Below are 20,075 nucleotides of genomic sequence, written 5' to 3'. Positions count from 1 at the left end.
CTTTTGTTACTGTTTTATTAATTCAAAGAGGCCCAGACAGGGCAGATGTGACAGAGAGAACTGGGCCAAGGGGAGGAGGGATGGAAACTGGTTTTACTCTTGAGGTGCCTAGCTGGCTCAGTGGGTTAAGCATCTGACTCTTGATTTCGGCTCAGATCATGTTCTCACAGTTAGTGGGATCAAGCCCCACATCAGGCTCTCCACTGTCAGTAGGGAGCCTGCTTGGGATTCTCTGTCTCCCTCTCTTTCTGCCCCTCCCTTGCTCATGCACTCTAAACAAACAAACAAACAAACAAACAGAAAAGAAAAGAAAAGAGAAGAGAGAAAAGAAAAGAAAAGAAAAGAAAAAAGAAAAGAAAAGAAAAGAAAAAAGAAAAGAAGAGAAAAGAGACTGGCTTTTCTCCTCACTGGGTGGATAAAAAATTCTAGACCTTAATAGAGACATTAAGAAAGCAAGACAGGTGTGCCTTGGTGGCTCAGTTGGTTCTGCATCCGACTTCGGCTCAGGTCATGATCTCACAGTTTGTGAGTTCGAGCCCTGCGTCGGGCTCTGTGCTGATAGCCTGGAGCCTGGAGCCTGCTTCAGATTCTGTGTCTCCTCTCTCTGCTCCTCACCTGGTCACACTCTGTCTCTCAAAAATAGATAAACATTAAAAAAAAATAAAGACACCCCCCAACCTTCCCAGGGAACCTTAACCTTTTTGTCTTGCCCAGGGCTCATCCCTGTGTTTAACTGTTTCATTGAAGTTATTTAGTAAATGGCTATGTGTTTATTCCTTTCATCTTCTGAACCAGCATTGTGAAGAAGGCAAAACAGATCTGACAACCTCCATTCAGCAAATGGGGAAACAAAGGCCCACACGTAAAGAGATTTTCCCAGGGCCACATTGCTGGTGTTAGTGTCCCAGTCTCGAGACTCCCTAAATAGGACTCTGCTGATCCAATAATTGGAAGAGCCTGCCAGGGTCCCCAAGGTGCCAGAGGAAAACAACTTATGGCCAACAAAGTCACACTGGGGACACATACATTCTCCTGGTCTCCTGTGAGGCGGATGTAGGAGAGCAGGACCAATTCACTGAGTGGGCCACCTGGAATTGCCCTTCCTGTCAAGCTGGCTGGTTGTCATCTGGGGGGCAATGCCAAGCTTACCTTTGAGTAAGACACAACACCTCAGTTCTAATTTCCCTAACTCTGGAGGTGTAAGAGTTTTGGAGGCCAATGATTTGGCCTCACTGGGAGTTAACAAAGCCTAATTCATAAAGATGTTAACCATGGCAACAGTGACAATAATGGGGCCCTGCAAGATTCAAATTACCCAGCTCCTGGACCTAGTAGGCCTTAGCACACAGGAGTCTGTTATAACCAGTACTACCTTGCACTCCTGAAGTAGGCCTTCTTTGGTGCAGTGGCTTGGACCCCAGCACCCGAACCCATTTATTTCTAAAAAATTTTAACTGAAGTTTATTTATGTATTTTGAGAGAAACAGAGAGCATGAACAAGGGAGGGGGAGAGAGAGGGAGAGAGAGAGAGAGAGAGAGAGAGAGAGAGAGAGAGAGAGAGAATCCCAAGCAGGCTCTGCACTGAGCACGGAGCCTGATGCGGGGCTCTACCCCATGAACTGTGAGAACATAACCTGAGCGGAAACCAAGAGTTTCCCTTAACTGACTGTGTCACCCAGGTGCATCCCCCCCTACCCCAAGCCCATTTGGAGGGAATGGAGGCAGGCAGGAATAGTGTGGAGAGAAAGGGCTCTCTGAACAGAAGTTTAATAAGAGGTCATGTCTCTCGTCTGGCACCAGGAACCCCAGAGTGCTTTAGTGGCCACTAGGGGCTGGAAGATGGGGTTGCTTTGCTGACTGTGTTGTGCTGAGTGGGCAGCAGTCTGGTATGGGCTCTGATGACCCACCACCTGGCAGCCAAAGCACTTTCAGATCCACATCATTGCATTCTCCGAATACCCGGAACAAAGCAGGTCTTTTACAGGAGACAAAATGGAGGCCCAGAGAGGTGAGTAAATTCTCTAAAGTCACTGAGTGTCAGAGTCTGACTATAAGCTTGGAAATTCTTCCCACAGCAACATGGGTCTGGGATTCTGTCTTGGAAGGCTTAAGAGTGCCTTTTGCTCTTCAGATTCCTGCAGCCATCCTATCCCTGTCTGATGCTGGGATATAAGGACCTTCGAGGGAAACAGGGCACAGTGCTTCCCTTCATCTTAGGATGAGGCTGCCCTGGGACATCCTCCTTCCTTTTCACTAGGGAAGATTCTATGGAGGAAGTTAGCATTTCATCCTCAACTAGAAAAACCAGGGCAAACCCGATAAAGAGCAACTGTTCCCTTTGGCTGGTTGAACAAGAAAATCCTTGCTCTAAATAGTTTCCTGGAAATCTTCCTGTGTCTGAGTCCAAGTTGAACGGCTTTCAGCTCACCCCATTGCCTTCCATCATAAAGTAATTTAGATTAGCCACAACTGAGGGGATAGGGAAGGCCATTGTGTTTATGCCCCAAACTGATGGCTCTGACCCTTGCACAAGGAGAGATGTTTCTGCCCTCCCTCATTCCTCTGATAATAGTGTGACTCATGTTTTCTCCCCCTTGGGGCCCTAGTGACCTACTGCTATGGGATCATTAATGGAGGAGGGGGAGGCTGAAACTGGCTTCTTGGGGGGGAAAAGCAAGTTCCAACTTTCTGAGAGACCTTCCTCCAGCCTGTCAAACATCCACTCAACCAGCTCTCTAGCCAGCCAGCCTGCCCATACCACCTGCACTCTTAATCTGTGTCAGTGTGCTGAGGTCTTTGAGTGCAACAAGGGTGAACAAGGTAAAGTCTGTGCCTTGCAGGAGTTGACAGATGATCTAGCGGAGTTAAGACATGCACACCTGGGGCGCCTGCGTGGCTCAGTCGGTTAAGCATCTGATTCTTGGCTTCGGCTCAGGTCACGATCTCACAGTTCAGGAGTTCGAGTCCTGCATCGGGCTCTGCTCTGATGGTGTTCTCTCTCTTTCTCTCTCTCTTTCTCAAAAATAAATAAACTTAAAAAAATGAAAAAAAATAGTGTTTAAAAAAAAAAGACATGCACACTTAAGTGTGGTCAAGGCATGATACAGTCTGTCCTGTGAGAGGTGAGGGAAAAGTGCCATAAGATAGAGGTGTCAGGGGCTAGTTTAGAAAGGTTTGTAAGTCCCCTCAAATCTCAATCCATATGAAGTGGGGAGTCTGGCACCGCTTGAGCTTTCGGGGGAATGATGACCAAAGAAACTGCTTCCTGTGGTTGAAGGACCATGGGAAATAGAGAAAAAGGGTGAACAGTAATGCTAATGAGGAAACAGGGTTATACTGTGCAGCTAACCCAGAACCCCTCTGAGTTTGCCTCGCAGGGCTCCTAGGCGGCTACAATGGAAAGAGTGACCCTGGGGCTCAGCACCTTCGCTCTCATCTCCTTTCCTCTGGCAGGTAGCTGGAAATTGGTAGAGGCAGCAGAGGCAGTGTCCTGAGGCCTTTCGTCTCTGGACCAGAGGAGAAACACACAGACAGACGTGGAAGGATGTAGGAGAGGGGAGAAAGGAGGGAGAGGGGCACAGTGCTAAAGGAAGGCAAATGAGGCCTTGAAGGGTCAACTGTTCCCTCCCACTCAGCCCCAGGCCCATGGACAGGAGATTTTTTTGTGCCTGTAGCTGCCCACTCTGGGACATAGAGGCCCCAGGCTAGGAAATGCATGTGCCTCTCCTGAAGCCTGGCCTTTGCCCAGCTTGGTCTCCCTGCCCAAGCAAGCGGCTCCTAGCTTTGATGTGAAATTCTGTTATCTCAACGGGAGAGAAAACCTCAAACAGGAAGTCCAGCGGGTTATCTCTCACTCTTGCCCTAAGTGGTGGCTCCTCCATGCTGCGATGTGATCACTGATAAAATATTAACAGGTTGTTATTGGGCACAGCAATACAGAAGCTGTAATCTGACCACCCCCTCTGCCTCACACAAGCTACCACTTTCCTGAGAATTGCTGCTCAGGAATTCCCAGTTAACTCTTGCCTACAGGTCCCTGCTCTGGGCCTCATTTCTGCATGAGACAGGTGGCAGTTGTCTCAGGTCTTAACAGAGCAGGAATTCACTCTACACGGGGAGATTATCAGGTTCTGTTTCCCATCATTCCTCAGGTCCCATTGCTCCAGAATGGCACCCTTGTCACTTCACAAGTCACTTCCTTAGGAGGGCTCTGAAGAACTTTCTTTTTGCAAACATGACCTCGTGGAGATAACACAGAGAGAATACACCTGCTTGCAAAGAGACATGTATAATGTGATGCAAAATAAGATGTCAAATGAGTATAAGCAGTGTGGCAGGCAACCCAGGGTTCAGTGGTGGCTTCTTTTCTCCAACACCACTTTTGGAAGTCTGTGACATTTGACAAAGTTCTATGCTGGTTGTTTGGGAGAAAGGCCAGTCACACCAAAATTACAAGCAGCCTCTTCATTTGCACTTATTTCGGGGATTTTACCCAACGGGACGCAATGAAGTGGATCGGCATTCCCCCACCAAGGCTATCTGATCCCTTGATTTAAAGGCACTGAGTGTAGGGGCACCTGGGTGGCTTAGTCGGTTAAGCGTCCGACTTTGGCTCAGGTCATGATCTCACAGTTTGTGGGTTTGAGCCCCGCTCCCAGCTCTGTGCTGACAACTCAGAGCCTGGTGCCTGCTTCGGATTCTGTGTCTCCCTCTCTCTCTCTGCCTCTCCACCGCTCATGCTTGCTCGCTCGCTCTCTCTCTCAAGAACAAATATTGAAAAAAATTTTAAAGGCACTGAGTGCCTTGATGAAAAAGCACATCTGTTTTTCTAGGAAGAGAAGCCCAGTTCTAGATTAGCCCTTGACGTCAGTATTTGCACTAGTTTCTCAGTTTAGCACTTTTTTAAAAAGAGGCAGAATAAGATGAGTCCAATGGGTTTAAAAAAATGGAACTTGAGGGAGCAGGGGACTTCTCTGAGGAACACATGCACTCTTCAACTCAGTGACTCAATGGCCTCCAACGGAGACAGAGTAGAAATCAAGAAAAGGCAGACAAGATGAGGTGCCATCTTTTTCTTGACAATTCCAGAGGTACCTCGTGTGGTTAATTTTACTTCTCTGTATGTAATAATAAACCAGTATGTTCTCAAGTGTCACTTTCTCACTCCCCAAGAAACTTGTCCACCTCAGCACTGTCTGGGGTGGGGGTGGGGTGCAGAGGAGCCAGTGAGAACACTCACAGGCAGAGGCCAACAAGTCCAAGACCTCCTGGAGTGTAAGAATACGATCTTGATGGCTGTTTTGATATCAGGAAAGCTGCCAAGTGACAGCCCTGAGTGAAAAACCCAGTCAAGAGGAAATGAATTTCCACATTGTTTGGAGGGATATTCGTTACATAAGTGAACGATTTCCTGATCATGAGGGCAGTTAAATATTGTGTAGGATTGTGGAACTTTCTTCCTTGGAAATTCCTAGTAGTGTGGGCTAGCTTTAGCATTTTCTTATCAAAAGGAAGAAGATGAGATTAGTTGTTTTCAAGACCCAAAGTATGGTGTAGTGGGAAAAGAGCCTGGGCTTTGGAGTCAGACAAACCTGGGTTTGGTTTGGCCACTGCATGCTCTAGCTGTGTGGCCTTGGGAGAGACTCTTCCAATACTTTACATGTTAGTTTCTTCATATGTAAAATGGAAATGGTACCTGCCTCTTACTATGGTCACAGTATAATATATAGTAGGTCCTCAGCAAGTAATTAACTGTATTCTAAGCATATCGGTGACACAAAGGGTAGTGTCAAAGTCACACCAAAACGTGTGTCTTTGGGGAGCAGGAACAGTTGACATGTGCAAAGGATATACTTTCCCAGGTCAAAATTTCTCGATATTCTCCAAAAGTCTGAACACCTTAAAGACCTTGAACAGACTTCTACTCAACAGATTCCATTAACAGAGGCCAGAGGAAAAGCAGACTTGAGAAGTTGGAGAAGAAAGGAGTGGTGATGGCTCTTAGACCTTCATCCAGATCTGTGAAAATCTGAGGTCAAGCAGAAGCATGACCAATCAGGTTCTACTCCTAGAGAAAATCTTAGTCCAAGGGAACTGCAAACTTAATGTCCCCAACTCTGGGACAACTGGGGAGGTACAACAACCACTTTCCCCAATTCATAGCCTACAAAGGCTCCATTCTTAAGCAGATTTAGCATAGCAGCACCCCCCCCCCACCCTTGCTGGTACTCCCAAGCCCTGGATGCATTCTGTTCCTTAGGCTCCAAGTTAAATAATTCAATATTTCTCAAACCCACTCGGGTGTTGCTTTATTCACACCTCTTCCCCCTACCTAGTCTTGTGACTTCACTTATACTCTTCCCTACAACCTAGAAAACTCCACACCTCTGCCTTTCCAATCTTTACAGGTTCCCATAGCCTTCTGGAATATCAGGTCTTTTGGTGACATCTGCCAGAGCCTCTGCCTAAAGTCATCTTACCTGCCCCTGAGGACTCAATGGTCAGATGTATGAAATGTGTTTGGCGTGCAGAAGGCACGCAAAACATTTGAACTATTCTTATCTACAAGTGGGTTGGGGGTTTCGGAGGATTCACATCAAAACTTTGGACTTGGGGATGGAGGCAAGTAACAAAACACATTTCTTCTGCAGATGCTACTTTACATGAGAAAAATGAATGCTATGTATGTCTCAATGACTAAAGCTTTCATATACCCAAGACTAAGTTAGTTCTCTCAAACTGTCTAGTTTATTATCCAACCATGTGCCCTGACTTTGGATTCAGAAAGTATGTTCTCTGAATTTTCTAAGAGAAGTCCTAAGTTAGGGATGTCCATGTCATCAAGACTAAGTTATTCTTTTGGGGAAATTACACTTGACTTAGCCTGAGCTCACCCCTAGGTTTCCTGAACATACCCTCATGCTTCACTCCTAACACAGTACTACAGACAGAGGTTTTATTTTATTTTTTTAAGTTTAGAGACAGAGCAGAGAGAGAGGAGAGAGAATCTTAAGCTCTGTGCTGAGTGTAGAGCTTGAGCGGGGCTTGATTCCACGACCCTGGGATCATGACCTGAGCTGAAACCAAGAGTCAGATGCTTAACCGACTCATCCACCCAGGTGCTCCCCTGCCCCTCGTCCCCCAGAAAGAGCTTTTGACTCATAGTACAGAACTCTGAAACATGTTCTATCTGGGGATTGCCTTTGGGAACTGAGCCTCTGCTTCAAAATGATTGCCCCAGATTATTTGCAATCACCGGACATGAACAAGCATATCTTTCTGCAAAATCTGACTTGGTCCCCTGCTAGGTGCCCATTTGTTCATCCAACAAGCATGTACTGACTTCCTAACATGGGCCAGGAACTTATTTCGTTGAGGCTTGCTCTGTCTGACCTTTAAGGATAGCTCCTCTTTCTTCTCTTGAAAGAAGCTATTGGTGCTCTTGGAAAAAGGGAACAGAAATGTTTTCTTACTCCCAAGATCTGGTCTCTATAGACTTCTCCTGATTGTATTCCGTAATCCTCCATATTTTAAAATTACATGCTAGGGAGCTTCCTTTCAATAACATTCAGAGTCTGTGGGAAAGAACACCTGTATTCCCTTTCTCCTTTGTAGCCCTTTCAATTATCCAAATGAAAACTCAACCAAAGAGAAAACAGTAGTCTGCTCTGGCTCACACCGACTGACCCCTGCAACCTGTTGCACTTACCATTTGTTTTGCGTCTGCAGATTTTAAGGTTCAGGGCTGTGACCTACCTTGTTCATACCAATTTAGCCAACCCCTTCTTCTACAAATGAGGCACTGTTACAGGCTCTTGAGGTAGATGGAAATATCAAGTTCCCATGATTAACTCATTCATTAAGGATGAATTATTTACTGATTACCTACTATATACCAGGTACTATAATCAGCTCTGGGATAAAGTGATAGGCAAAAATGTGCAAGGCCCTTCCCCTCACAGAACTCATTAGGGAAAGAGGCAGACAGACATCATGTGTGTTGTGTTTACCACTGTGTATCACACGGCACATAGTAGGTAGCCAGTGAGTATTTGGTGAATGGGTGAAAGTCAACAGCCAAATATGTAACGGCACATTGTGAGAAGTGCCAGGAATCAAACAAAACAGGAAATAATAATAGAGTAGGGTAAAGAGAGGGGAAAAGAGGCTGCACAGAAGGCCTGAGAAAGTGGACACTTACACAGAGACCTGAAGGATGAGAAATGGGCAGCCATGCCCAAACTGGAGATGAGAGCATTCTAGAAGAGGGAACAGTATGGGGAAAGGCTTGGAGGGAAGTAAGAGCCTGACATTTTTCAGTGGGAAGACCAAAAGTGAGATCTGATGAAAAATAGCAGGAGACAAAGCAGATGAAGTAGGGGGTATGGGTTTTATTCTAAGTGCAATGGGAAGTCATAGAAGGGCTTTAAGCAGGGAGTTATATAATCTGATTTGTATTTTTTTTTTAATCTGGCTGTTGTAATAAGACAATCGTGGGAACAAGAGTGGAAGCAAGGACATCAGTTATGAGTTGCAATGATCTGTGGGAGATGATGGTTGTTTGGACTAATGTAGCTGTGGTAAAAAGTCAAGTCAAAATACTTTGGCGATAGAAAGGACAGACTTTCTGACAGACTGAATGTAGGGGACTACAAAAGAAGAAAATTAAGGATGACTTCCAGGTTTCTACCTTATGTGACTGGGTTGGTGGAGGTGCCATCTTCTAAAACAAGGAAAACGGGGAGGGAATGGTCCCAGGGTGTGTGTGTCACTGTTTATTTTTAACACATTTTATTTGAAATGCCTGTGAGACATGTAAATGTAAGTGTCAAGTAGGTAGCTATATATTTGAATCTAGAGCTTTCTAAAAGCAAGACAGGACAAGGAAGTTTGTGGTAAGGGCCTTAAAAACGACCCAAAGCCTACATGTTCAAAGAAAATGTTATGCCTGGCTGGGTTAATCAGAGGAATTTGGGGAGGCAGGGAGTTGACATTTGAGCCAAAGGAAAGATGATGAGGGAGAACATTCCAGGCCAAGGGAATGGAAGAGCAAAGGTGGAGGAGAAATTCTCAAGGCAGGTTCAGACACTGAAAAACTAATTCAGCTTGGATGGAATGAGGGTTGTGTTTGGAATGTTAAAAAAGGACTCTAGAGCTCACAGTGACAGCGGAGAGGAATTTGTATTACAACTTGGTTGGCAACGGGGAACACTAGCAAGTCTTTGAGCAGAGGCATAACCTGATGAGGTCATTAAAAGGAATTTAGTGATCGTGAATAGAGTGGACGGAAGGAGTGAGAACAGGAGCAAAGGGGGGCCAGTTAAGAACCTATTCCACCTTTTAAGGCACGAAATAATAAGGACTTAAGTGTTGATCGGGGAAACGAAAAGCTAAAAGGTAAATTACGAAAGATATTTGAAAGGGCAATTATGATTGTTAACCTAACAGGACAGCCAGGAGGAGGCACCGACTTTTTTCTTCCAGATGTCTTTTGCCTCCACACTATATAAGCTCTGGTAAAGCTGTGTGACACTTTTTAATCTCTCCACAGTGGCACTGAACATTGGTTAAAGGGTCCTCGTGCTGGCCCAGTCTCACTGTAAATAGGTAACAAAGAGGTAGTTCTGGCATGGCAGTAAATGGACTCACACAGGTAACTGTCACCGGAAGAAGCAGTATGGGGTTGAGACCAGGAAATGGGCTGAGAGTAAGCACCAGTAGAGGAGTTAGAAGCTTTCCAACTTTTTTGTTTTAAAGCCCAATTGCCTGTACTCTTTCCTACTTTGCCCCCCACTCACCCAACACACACACATGCATGCACGCATGCATTCACTCTCCTACAGGCTGAAACTTCAATGCTCTGAATTTTTTCCCACACCACCTTCCAACCATATTGTCCGTATCTGTGCAAAGTCCCACCTTTTCACAGCTCCCGTCTGAAGAACCAGTATCACTGACAGGATATCTGAATACATTCCCCCTTTCTCAGGAATATTTACATTTAGACAACGGGGCCTTCAATATCACAGTCCATCTATCTGACACAGAGATTAACCACACGGCAGTCCACAGCTGCGGTGAGGGGAGCGCAGGGGGACCAGGGGTATCTTTCAGTTCTCATTCTGATGGTGAAGCCTGGCTCTGGCCTCCCCCCACTCCTGACGGTTTCACTAGAGTAACTATGATGGGCTTCCTCTCCAAGGAGATAAAATAAGCATGGGAGAGTCTTCCAAAGTAACCCTGCAGAGGAAAACAGAACAAATATCCAAAACGTTTCTCTGCACAGACTAATCCTATTGCAATTGCTTGAGCCCACCTGTCCCACCCCCTTCTTTTAAAATTTCTCCTTTACTTTTTCTTTTTCACGGCTGGCATATTTTTATGCGTCCATTCTTCAACGTTTTGTGAAGAGTACCTTGAACTCTTTGGAGCGTACATGCTATATAAATACAATAAAGTAATGAATAAACAAAATGTCTACTTTTACAAGAGTATAGGTTTTACTATTCTTGATAGTATGAGATCAACCCCTTACTCAGCACTAGACCAGGAGTAGGTAGATGGTGTATTCTGAGGGATATCAAATAGATCTCCCTGCTCTAAAATAGCTACCCCCACTACCTGAAATCTCACAGTTTGGTGGTATATATATATTTTAAAATTTGTGCCCTGAAGATTTTTTTCAAGAACTCTTTATCAAAATGCAAATACCACGTGAAGGTGGGTAGATGGTCACGATTTGACCTTAGTTTCCTTTACATGAGCCCATCACTTCTGCCAAAAAAACCACATTTTTCACATTCTAGCATCTTCCATGCTTTTGTTCATGTTATTTTCCAGAGGTAATGCTAAATATAACATAAATTATAAATATAAAATTACCTTATATGTCAAACAGTCTCTCATCTGATATCTAAATCCAAACCTACTCATTCTTTTTTAAAACAATTTATTTTTTCCAATATAAGAGTAACAGGTTTATTATAGAAAATGTGAAAAAGGCAGGAAGATAGCAGGAAGAAAAAATACCAACCATGGTCCTACCACCTAAAGAATGACCACTGTTAACAATGTGATCATGCTAGTGCTTTAAACAAATCTTAGTTTAGGTCCCATATCTGATGTGAAGCCTTCCTTCAACTTCCTCCCCTCGCCCCCAGAATGCTTCTGTCATGTTTGTACCACTCCCTTGTACAAGTTAGTTGACCTGGTGTGTGTCCTGTGCTTCCAACTAGGTTGTTAGATCCTTGAAGGCTGAAACCATGAGTTATATTTCTTAATTTATCCCCAAACACCTACTGCGTTGGACCCAATATTTGCTGGCTGATTTCACCTAAATGAATACAAACCATTTAGGAAAGGATATAAAACAGGCCAAGTATCTATATCATGAAAATTACAGCTTTCAGGTCATCTGGCTTGGTGACTATTGCTTTTCTGTTCCTGGAAGTCCTGAAAGCCCATCAACTAGCCTCTTTCTCCACACCAAAACTGAGTAAGAAGCAGACTGAGTAAGAGCCAGGATTTACTCAAAGATACTCTACATAAGGCATAAAGGTGAGAGAGAGAGAGAGAGAGAGAGAGAGAGAGAGAGAGAGAGGAGGAATAGAGAGAGAGAGAGAGAGGAGGGATAGAGAGGAGAGAAGAAGACAAGAGAAAAGAGAGGAGAATAAAGTAGAGTAGGGTAAAGGAGGGTGTATAAAGTAGTAAGTCTGGTGCTCAATCCAGTATGTGATTTGCCTCCAGCACCGTATACAGGATCCCATCCACTTGTTCTGAGTCAAACCCGATCTCACGAAGCTCCAAGTGAGGGAGGACAGAAGTAAGGAGATAGCTGACGTGGATACGCAGCCGCGTAAGCTTTGCCAAAGCCCTGTATGATGGAGTGAGGGGGCAGAAGAGATGACATGAAGTCATTAGCCAACAACAAAATGAAGCTCCTTACAAACGGGCCTACATTTCTCAACAATTAGGTTTTCATTAGCTAGACAGAAAGAAGAAAGCACAGTGCCACTAAGCACGGGGAGACTGACTGCAGCTCTCTAAGTAATTCCTTGATCCTTGGTGGCCTATGCATTAATTAAGGCTTCCGCCCTTATCTATGGCCAGTGACTGGGGTTCCTCAGGGATGCTTCCCATTAGCACTCACAAGCTGATAACTAAACCCTAGTAATTAACCTTTCTAGGTCATCTCCCTCTGGGGTCCGGTAGGAGACCTGAGCCTTCTGCAGCACTTCTAGGTGTGTCTCTGTCTCCTTCAGTTTCTCTTTGAGCTCCTGCTTTTCCTCCTTGGTTCTCTCCAGCTCAGCCTTCAGAATCTGGAATTCGGCTTGGCGATAGCCCATGTGTTTCTTGCTCCAGTACAAGCCTTCTGTCTCCTGGGTAGTATAGGTCACCAATTCATTTTGGACTTTCTTGAATTCAGAATGCCAGTGATTTCTCTCCTGTTCCAGCTCCTCCACCTGCAGTCCAAGAAACAGAAATTCAATGACCCCCACATGCTATGAGTGCCCTGGATTGCCCCTGACAATTTCACTCTGTGATTTCTCTATCCATATTCTACTTATGGGCCTTCTCAATCCCCAAATACGGGAGGGAAGCCCATTTGGGCCCATTCAATCTGAGACCTAGCACAGAATGACTCAATGTCTTCTTGTGTTTAAAGGCCTCAGGACACGAAACCATCAGAGCTCCAACTGTCTGGTCCCTTGGTTAAAATGAGGTCTTATATCCTAGTGGTAAGGGGGTGCCCTAACCTTTTGCTGGAACAAATTCCTTTCGGCCAAAACACGTTCCAGTTTTTCTGTGGTTCTTTTCAGTTCTTCCAGCTCTCTTTGGTTCTTCGTCTTTGGCGTACTGCGCCCTCCACTCTCCTCATAACCTCGTCCCTTCTCCCCAGTGGCTGCGGCAGGGGTGTTGACAGAGGCCACAGAGGAATAAGGCACTGGGCTCCAGGATTCAACCACTTTTCTTCTCTCGGCAAGCTCCTCTCTGTTAAAAGGGATCAGCTGAATGGGAGCTCCTGAATCTCTAACACCTTTTGCGACACCCACGACAGCTACAAAAGGTCCCTTGTTCACTTCCTCCTTGTTTATGTTTGTGCTGCCTCTGTTAGACTCTTCTGCTATCAATCTTGGCATCTGATCTTCTAATTCTTCAGGGAGCAGGGACCCCTGGTGTTGGTCTTGGGCCCCTGAATACAGAACAGAGACCTCCCTACTCTGATTGGTACTCTTGCCTGCTTCTGGGTATTCTGGGGAAAGGTACGGTGGTGTGCTTCTCTCGGAACTGGATTTATCATGGCTGTTCTCCCCATCTGGGTATGTGACAGCTGCCTCAACCCTCCTGTAAGGGCCAGGCATGGAATAATCTAGAGGAGGTGTTGTCCTCTCACTATGGAGCCTTCTTCGTTTCTCTGCCGGCTCCTCTCCCAGGATCCATTTGTACTTACTGCAAGAAGAAGAGGAAATTAAATTTTAAGCTGTCACAATACAAGCTAAATATATTCTTAATCCTGTGGAGCCTCTCTCCAAATTTCCCACATTAAAACTGACTTGAGCTTTTATCCACAGAGCATTTCAAGTTAGGAATATAACTCAACCCCCAAACTCCAAACCCTTCAACTCATGTGACCTGCTGAGATAGCAGTCGGTCTGAAGGGACAGCTGAAATCAAAAGGTAGGAGAGTGAGCATCTGGATATAACAAGACCAGATTGACTTTGGTAAGAATTCTGAAAACAGGATTGAAACCAGACTGACTTAGGAGGTCCCAAAATGCAAGGAAAGGCAGAAAAAACAAACAAAAAATACACATGCAAAATCCCTTAACACAAGAATGGAAAAAAGGTCATAAAAAGCCCCGCAGAGTATGTGGAGGAAAACCAAGCCAGCTCGTTAATTTTAAAGTGTCACAAAAACCTTCCAGTATCAAAGACTTAGACATATTTTTTTTTATATTGCAAGAGAACACCATACAGTTCCTTTGCCAGCCAACTGGATTGTGGTTATTGTCCATTATTCACTTGTAAAAGTTAATTAAAACACAGGGTGCTAGTCAGGAACAAACAAATTGAATCGGCCAATTCAAGTCATTTCCCTCTTAGGGCAAAAGAACTCCCCTCTGTCACGGCAAACAGGCACTCCCTCATTTCTTCAGGAAAGTGCAGGACAGTAATCTTGAGTCACCTTCCATTTCTGGCTGCTATGTGCACTGACTGTTGAAGGAATTAACAAAACAAACTTGTACCATGAAATCTGCAGGCAATTTAAAATCATGCAGTAGGATGGGGACCCCCCCCCAAATTTTTACCCATATCACTGTTCTGTCTTCCCTGCAGAAAACCAAAGAAGTTTCAAGGTAAAAAAATCAACTTTTGAATTTTCAATGAGAAAGAGTCAGGCACATTATGGGCCACCTCACAGTATTTTGAGGCCACTAGGTTTTCTCTGCAATTTTTGGCAACATCCGTAAGACATCTCAAACATTAGCTTCTTATAGCACCATGAATGTTCTTCAAAACTAGCGTTCACTCAGCAAGAAAACTGGTCTGCATCTTAATAGATCTTGCTGTGTCAACCTTTGGGGGAAAGCCAAAGTATTTGTGGGCAATGTGAGAACACATGGATCCATCTATATAACATGCGCAAGGGCCACTGCAGATGGCCCATTTAGCTGCAGCACTGAGGAAGATAGTAAAGCAGTCAATTCAGGGGCACCTGGGTGGCTCAGTTAAGCGTCCTACTTTGGCTCAGGTCATGATCTCATGGTCCAAGAGTTCGAGCCCTGCATTGGGCTCTGTGCAGACAGCTCAGGGCCTGGAGCCTGTTTCAGATTCTGTGTCTCCCGCTCTCTCTCTGCCCCTCCCCCGCTCATGCTCTGTCTCTGAGAAATGAATAAACCTTAAAAAAAATTTTTAAAAATAAAAAAAAAGCAGTCAGTTCAGAGGTCTTCATGAAGGAAGGTTATGGGATACTGGATAGCAACACCCAAAGTTTTATGAAAGGCAATGAAAGTCAAATGATCTGCCTTCTCTTCGTTTTCCCACCTCTAAGGGTTCTGTCCTTAATTCGCTTCTCTTCTCTCTTTTCTTTGGTAACTTCATACAACCTCTTGGCTATAACTTCTGGTCAGTAACTCTAAAGTCATTTCCCCAGCCCTGATTTCTAGTACTGAATTTCTAATTGCCCATCACTCATTCCTTCCTGGAGGTCCCACTTGTACCTCACGATGTATAAAACTGGCCTTTCCATTTTCATCTTTAAGCCTGTTCCCTCCCCTATGTTTCTGATATATGTTATGACACCAGCAAACTCTCAGTAATTTCATATAGTTCTACTACTATCAATACTCAAGTTCAAGCTCACATTACCTCTCCTGAACTACTGCAGTGGCTTCCTCCAGTCTCCCCTTCTCTCATCTCCAGATTACCTGCTGCCAAGTTAATCTTCCTAAGGTGTTACTCTGATTATGCTATACCATTAATTGAAATTTTTATGTACTGCTCCCCACAACAGAAAAGTTCAAATGCCTTAGCTTGGTATGCTTTAGCTTAGTCCATTTGGAGTGGACTCCAAAACATAAGAAACAATTATTCAGCACTTACTCTGTGCCAGACAGTGTGACAGGTGCTTAATGTGTATGGTCTCATTTAATTTTTCCAATAACCCTGAAGTAGGTGTTGGTATTATCTGCATTTTTTGAAGAGGATGCGCAGACCTAGAGATGTTAACTTTCTCTAGTCAGTGACAGCACTGACTGCACTAACTGCAGCTAGTCAGTGACAGAGCTAGGACATAATTTGGCCCTAGCTGCTCTCTCATTACCTCCCTTCAAGAACACCAGCCAAAAGAAATGTCCCATGATTTCTCATGCTGCTTCTTTTGATTGGAATGCCCTTCTCCTACCCAACACTGCAAATCTGAGTCCAGCTCAAATGCTACTTCTGAATTCACATAGCACCTTAGCGCTCTATTATAATGTATATCACTTTTTACAGCATGCCTATGTGTGTCTTGTAAATTCCCTACTAAAGTACCAAAGTAGAAACTCCTTAAACGAAGAGAGCTTAACTAACTATGCTAGATGGGAATGAAGGAACAAAACTTTGCATATAAGAGGAAATCAAAAAGAAACTATTATGTGAATGAGAGAAAAATAGGTGGATATTACTTATTGGTTCTATAAGTACTTAGCTCTGTAAATTAAGGTCTGGTTCTTCCCTTTAGGGATTGATTCTTATTCTAGACCTGGAGTCACTCATTTTAGTAAAGATTAATATAGGGTTTGAATAGCAGGAATTCTTCTCCAACTGCATAGTTTCTTCTCATTTTCTTTCTCCTTTTTGTCATATCCCTCAAAGGTCTGTCTGCAGAAGAAAAGCTGATATTTTGATAGGGATTGCATCGAATCTGTAGCTCAATTTGAGGAGTACTGACATCTTATCAACATTACATCTTCCGATCCATAAACACAAAATGTCTTTCCATTCATTTAGGCCTTCTTTAATCTCATTCAGCAATATTTTATGGTTTTCAGTTCCCAAGTCGTTCTTGCACTTCTGTTAAATTTATTCCTAAATACTTCATTTTTGAGACTACTGTAAATAGAATCATTTTACTGTTTTCTTAATTTTTGGTGGCTATTTATTTTAAGTATAATTAACATACAGTGTTATATTAGTTTGAGGTATACAATGTAACGATTCAACAATTCTATACATTACTCAGTGCTCATCAAGAAAAGCATACTCTTAATCCCTTTAATCTATCTCATCCATTCCATACCACACATCCCCTAGCAACCACCAGTTTATTCTCTATATTTAAGAGTCTGTTTTTTCCTTTGTCTTTTTTTGTCTCTTTTTTCTTTGTTTGCTTATTTTGTTTCTTAAATTCCACATATGCGTGAAACTATAGGATATTTATCTTTCTTTGACTTACTTCACTTAGCATTATACCCTCTAGTGTTGCACATGGCAAGCTACTGTAAATAATGCTGCAATAATCATAGGGCTGCATATTATTTATTCAAATTAGTGTTTTTATTTTCTTTTGCATTCTCACCAACAGTGCACGAAGGTTCCTTTTTCTCCACATCCTTGCCAACACTTATTATTTCTGCTCTTTTTGATTTTGACAGGTGTAGGGTGGTATCTCATTGTGGTTTTGATTTGCCTTTTCCTGATGATTAGTGATGTTGAGCATCATGTGTCTGTTGGCCATCTGTAGGTCTTCTTTGGAAAAATGTCTATTCAGGTCCTTTGCCCATTTTTTAATCAAGTTATTTGTGGGTGTTTTTGGTGTTGCATAAGTTCTTCACATATTTTGGATATTAGCCCCCTTATAGGATAATTTGCAAACACCTTCTCCCATTCAGTACTGGTTGCTTTGGCGTTTTGTTAATGGTTTCCTTCACTATGCAAAAGCTTTTTATTTTGGTGTAGTCCCAATAGTTTAATTTTGCTTTTGTTTCCCTTGCCTGATGAGACATATTGAGAAAAATGTTTCTAGGGCCAATGTCAAAGCTTTCTTCTAGGAATTGTTTTAATTTGTTTTTTTTTTTCTTCAAAGACCTGACTTTTGTTTCCACTGATTTTTCTGTATTGTATTTCTACTCTCTATTTCATTTCCATTCTGATCTGTGTTATTTCTTTCTTTCTGCTTGATGTGAGTTTAGCTGGCTCTTGTTTTTGTAGTTTCTTCAAGTGGAAGTTTAGGTTATTGACTTCAGGTCTTCCTTCAATTTTAAAATGAGCATTTACAAATATAATTTTCTCTTGGAGTGCATTAGCTTCATTCCATAAGTTTTGATATACTTTATTTTCATTTTAATCTCAAGATATTTTCTAATTTCCCTTGTGAGCTTTCCTTTTACTCATCTGTTATTCTGAAGTGTTCTTTAATAGCCACATATTTGTGAATTTCCCAAGTTTCCTTCTGTTGTTGATTTCTAATTTAATTCCAATGTGACTGAAGGACATCCTTTGTATGCTATCAATACTTTCAATTTGTCAAGCCTTTTTTTTCATGGTCTAACACATAGTCTGACCTGGAGAATATTCCATGTGCACTCGAGAAGAATATGCATCGTGCTTTTTTGGGGGTGAAGTGTTCTATATGTGTCCATCAGGTCCAGTTGGTTTATGGCATTCTTCAATTCCTCTACCTCCTTGTTGATCTTCTACCCATTATGGAAGGTGGGCCATTGAAGTCTCCAACCATTATTGGTTTATTTCTCCCTTCAATCCTGTCTGCTTTTCCTTCATGTATTTTGGGGGATCTGTTGTTAGGTCCATATTTAGGTATAATTATTACATCTTCTTGATGAACTTTATCATTATGAAGTGTCCCTTTATATCTAGTAACATTTTTTTTTTGGTTAAAGTCTATTTTGTCTTGGGGTGCCTGGGTGACTCAAGTCAGTTAAGTGCTGCACTCTTGATTTCAGCTCGGGTCATGATCTCATGGTTTGTGGGATCAAGCCCCACAACGGGCTCTGTGCTGACAGTGCAGAGCCTGCTTGGTATTCTCTCTCCCTCTATCTCTGCCCCTCTCCTGCTCGTGCTTGCTCCCTCTCTCTCACTTTCTCTCTCAAAATAAATAAATAAAAACTTTTTAAAAAGTCAGGTCTATTTTGTCTGATGGTAGCATAACCACTGAAGCTCTCTTCTGGTTGCTGTTTGCATGGTATATCTGTTTCCATCCTTTTATTTTCAACCTATTTGTATTTCCGAATCCAAAGTGTGTCTCCTGTATATTTAGATATTTAAAAAATCTAATCTGATAATTTCTGTCTTTTGATTGGATAGTTTAAAGTTGTCATATTTAATATTATTGAAATGACAGAATTTACATCTGCTACTTAGCTTTCTGTTTTATACATGTGTCATGCATTCTTTGTTCCTTTCTTCCTCTACTGTTTCTCTTTTTATGTTATGTGGATATTTTCTCATTTAACATTTACAAATCTAACAATATATTATTGTTTTATGTAATGTTATGTCTTTTGAGGAAGCTGAGAGAAGAAAGCAGAACAATTGCATATTGATGTTTATAGAGTTTGCTAAATCAACCTTATTTTTCCATTTAAAATTTTCTTCATTTCTTACTATGGTGTTATTTCCTTACTCCAATACCACTTTGCTCCCACTCACCTCCTCTGTGCTATTATTGGCAAACATTTTACATCTGTAGATGAGCCCAACAATAAGGTTATATATGTACATAAAATTATATACAAATATATACATATTGTTTTGTGAAATTATTCTTTAATTAAAGATAGAAACAGGAAAAATGCTATTCTATTGTCTTTTATAATTAATTAGATACCACTGCCAGTGCTCTTTTATTTTCTCATGTGAATTTGAATTACTATCGGGTATCACTTGCTTTCAGCCTAAAGAACTCCCTTGAGTATTTCTTGAAAGGCAGTTTTGTAGAAACAAATTTCATCTGCTTTTGTTTATGTGAGGATGTATCTATTTCACCTTCATATTATAAAGATAGTTTTCCTGGATTTAAGATTCTGGCCTCACACTCTTTCTTCTTTTACTACCTTGAATATGTGATCCTACTGCCCTCTAGTTTCCACTGTTTTAATGAGAAGTCAGCTGTTAATCTTACTGGGATTCTCTTGTACATGATGAGTATTTTTCTCTTTCTGCTTTAGAGATTTTCTCTTTGCCCTTGGCTTTCAATATTTTCACTATGCTATGTCTGACTGAATCTCCTTGCATTTGTCCTATTTTGAATTTGCTAAGCTTCTTGGATGTGTAGATTAATGGTTTTCAGCCATTATTTCTTTGAATATTTTTTCTACCCTTTTTCTTCTTGTAAATACAAGTAAATACATCTACTCTCAGATGTTAGTGTACTTAATGGTGTCCCACATTTCTTTTGAGGTGCTGTTCATTTTTCTTCATTCTTTTTTTCTCTTTGTTCTTCAGATGGCATAATCTATAATTGATATATCTTCAAGTCTGCTAATTATTTTGTGCCAACTGATATATCTTCAAGTCTGCTAATTATCTTGTGCCAACTCTAATGCACTTTTGAGTCTTTTTAGTGAAATTTT

At 42.4% G+C, this 20,075-nt stretch overlaps 1 protein-coding gene across 2 annotated transcripts in view; it reads right to left on the bottom strand.

Moving 5' to 3' along the window:
* Positions 1-10,931: 10,931 nt before the first annotated feature.
* The window catches only part of MORC4 (MORC family CW-type zinc finger 4), a 60,373-nt gene continuing 51,229 nt past the window's right edge, over positions 10,932-20,075 (bottom strand). Inside the window, exons 15-17 of one of the 2 annotated variants that reach the window (XM_081793559.1) lie at positions 12,756-13,449; positions 12,178-12,461; positions 10,932-11,872 (exon numbers count right to left, since the gene is read on the bottom strand). In XM_081793559.1, coding sequence (XP_081649685.1) covers positions 11,719-11,872; positions 12,178-12,461; positions 12,756-13,449 — 1,132 coding nt within the window. In that variant the 3' untranslated portion in view covers positions 10,932-11,718. The remainder of the gene's footprint in view (positions 11,873-12,177; positions 12,462-12,755; positions 13,450-20,075) is intronic. The other variant, XM_081793560.1, reaches the window with a different exon arrangement.

The sequence above is a fragment of the Panthera onca genome, chromosome X, assembly GCF_046562875.1.
Source record: "Panthera onca isolate mPanOnc1 chromosome X, mPanOnc1 haplotype 2, whole genome shotgun sequence".
NCBI lineage: Eukaryota > Metazoa > Chordata > Mammalia > Carnivora > Felidae > Panthera > Panthera onca.
This window is presented reverse-complemented; position numbering and strand designations above follow the sequence as displayed.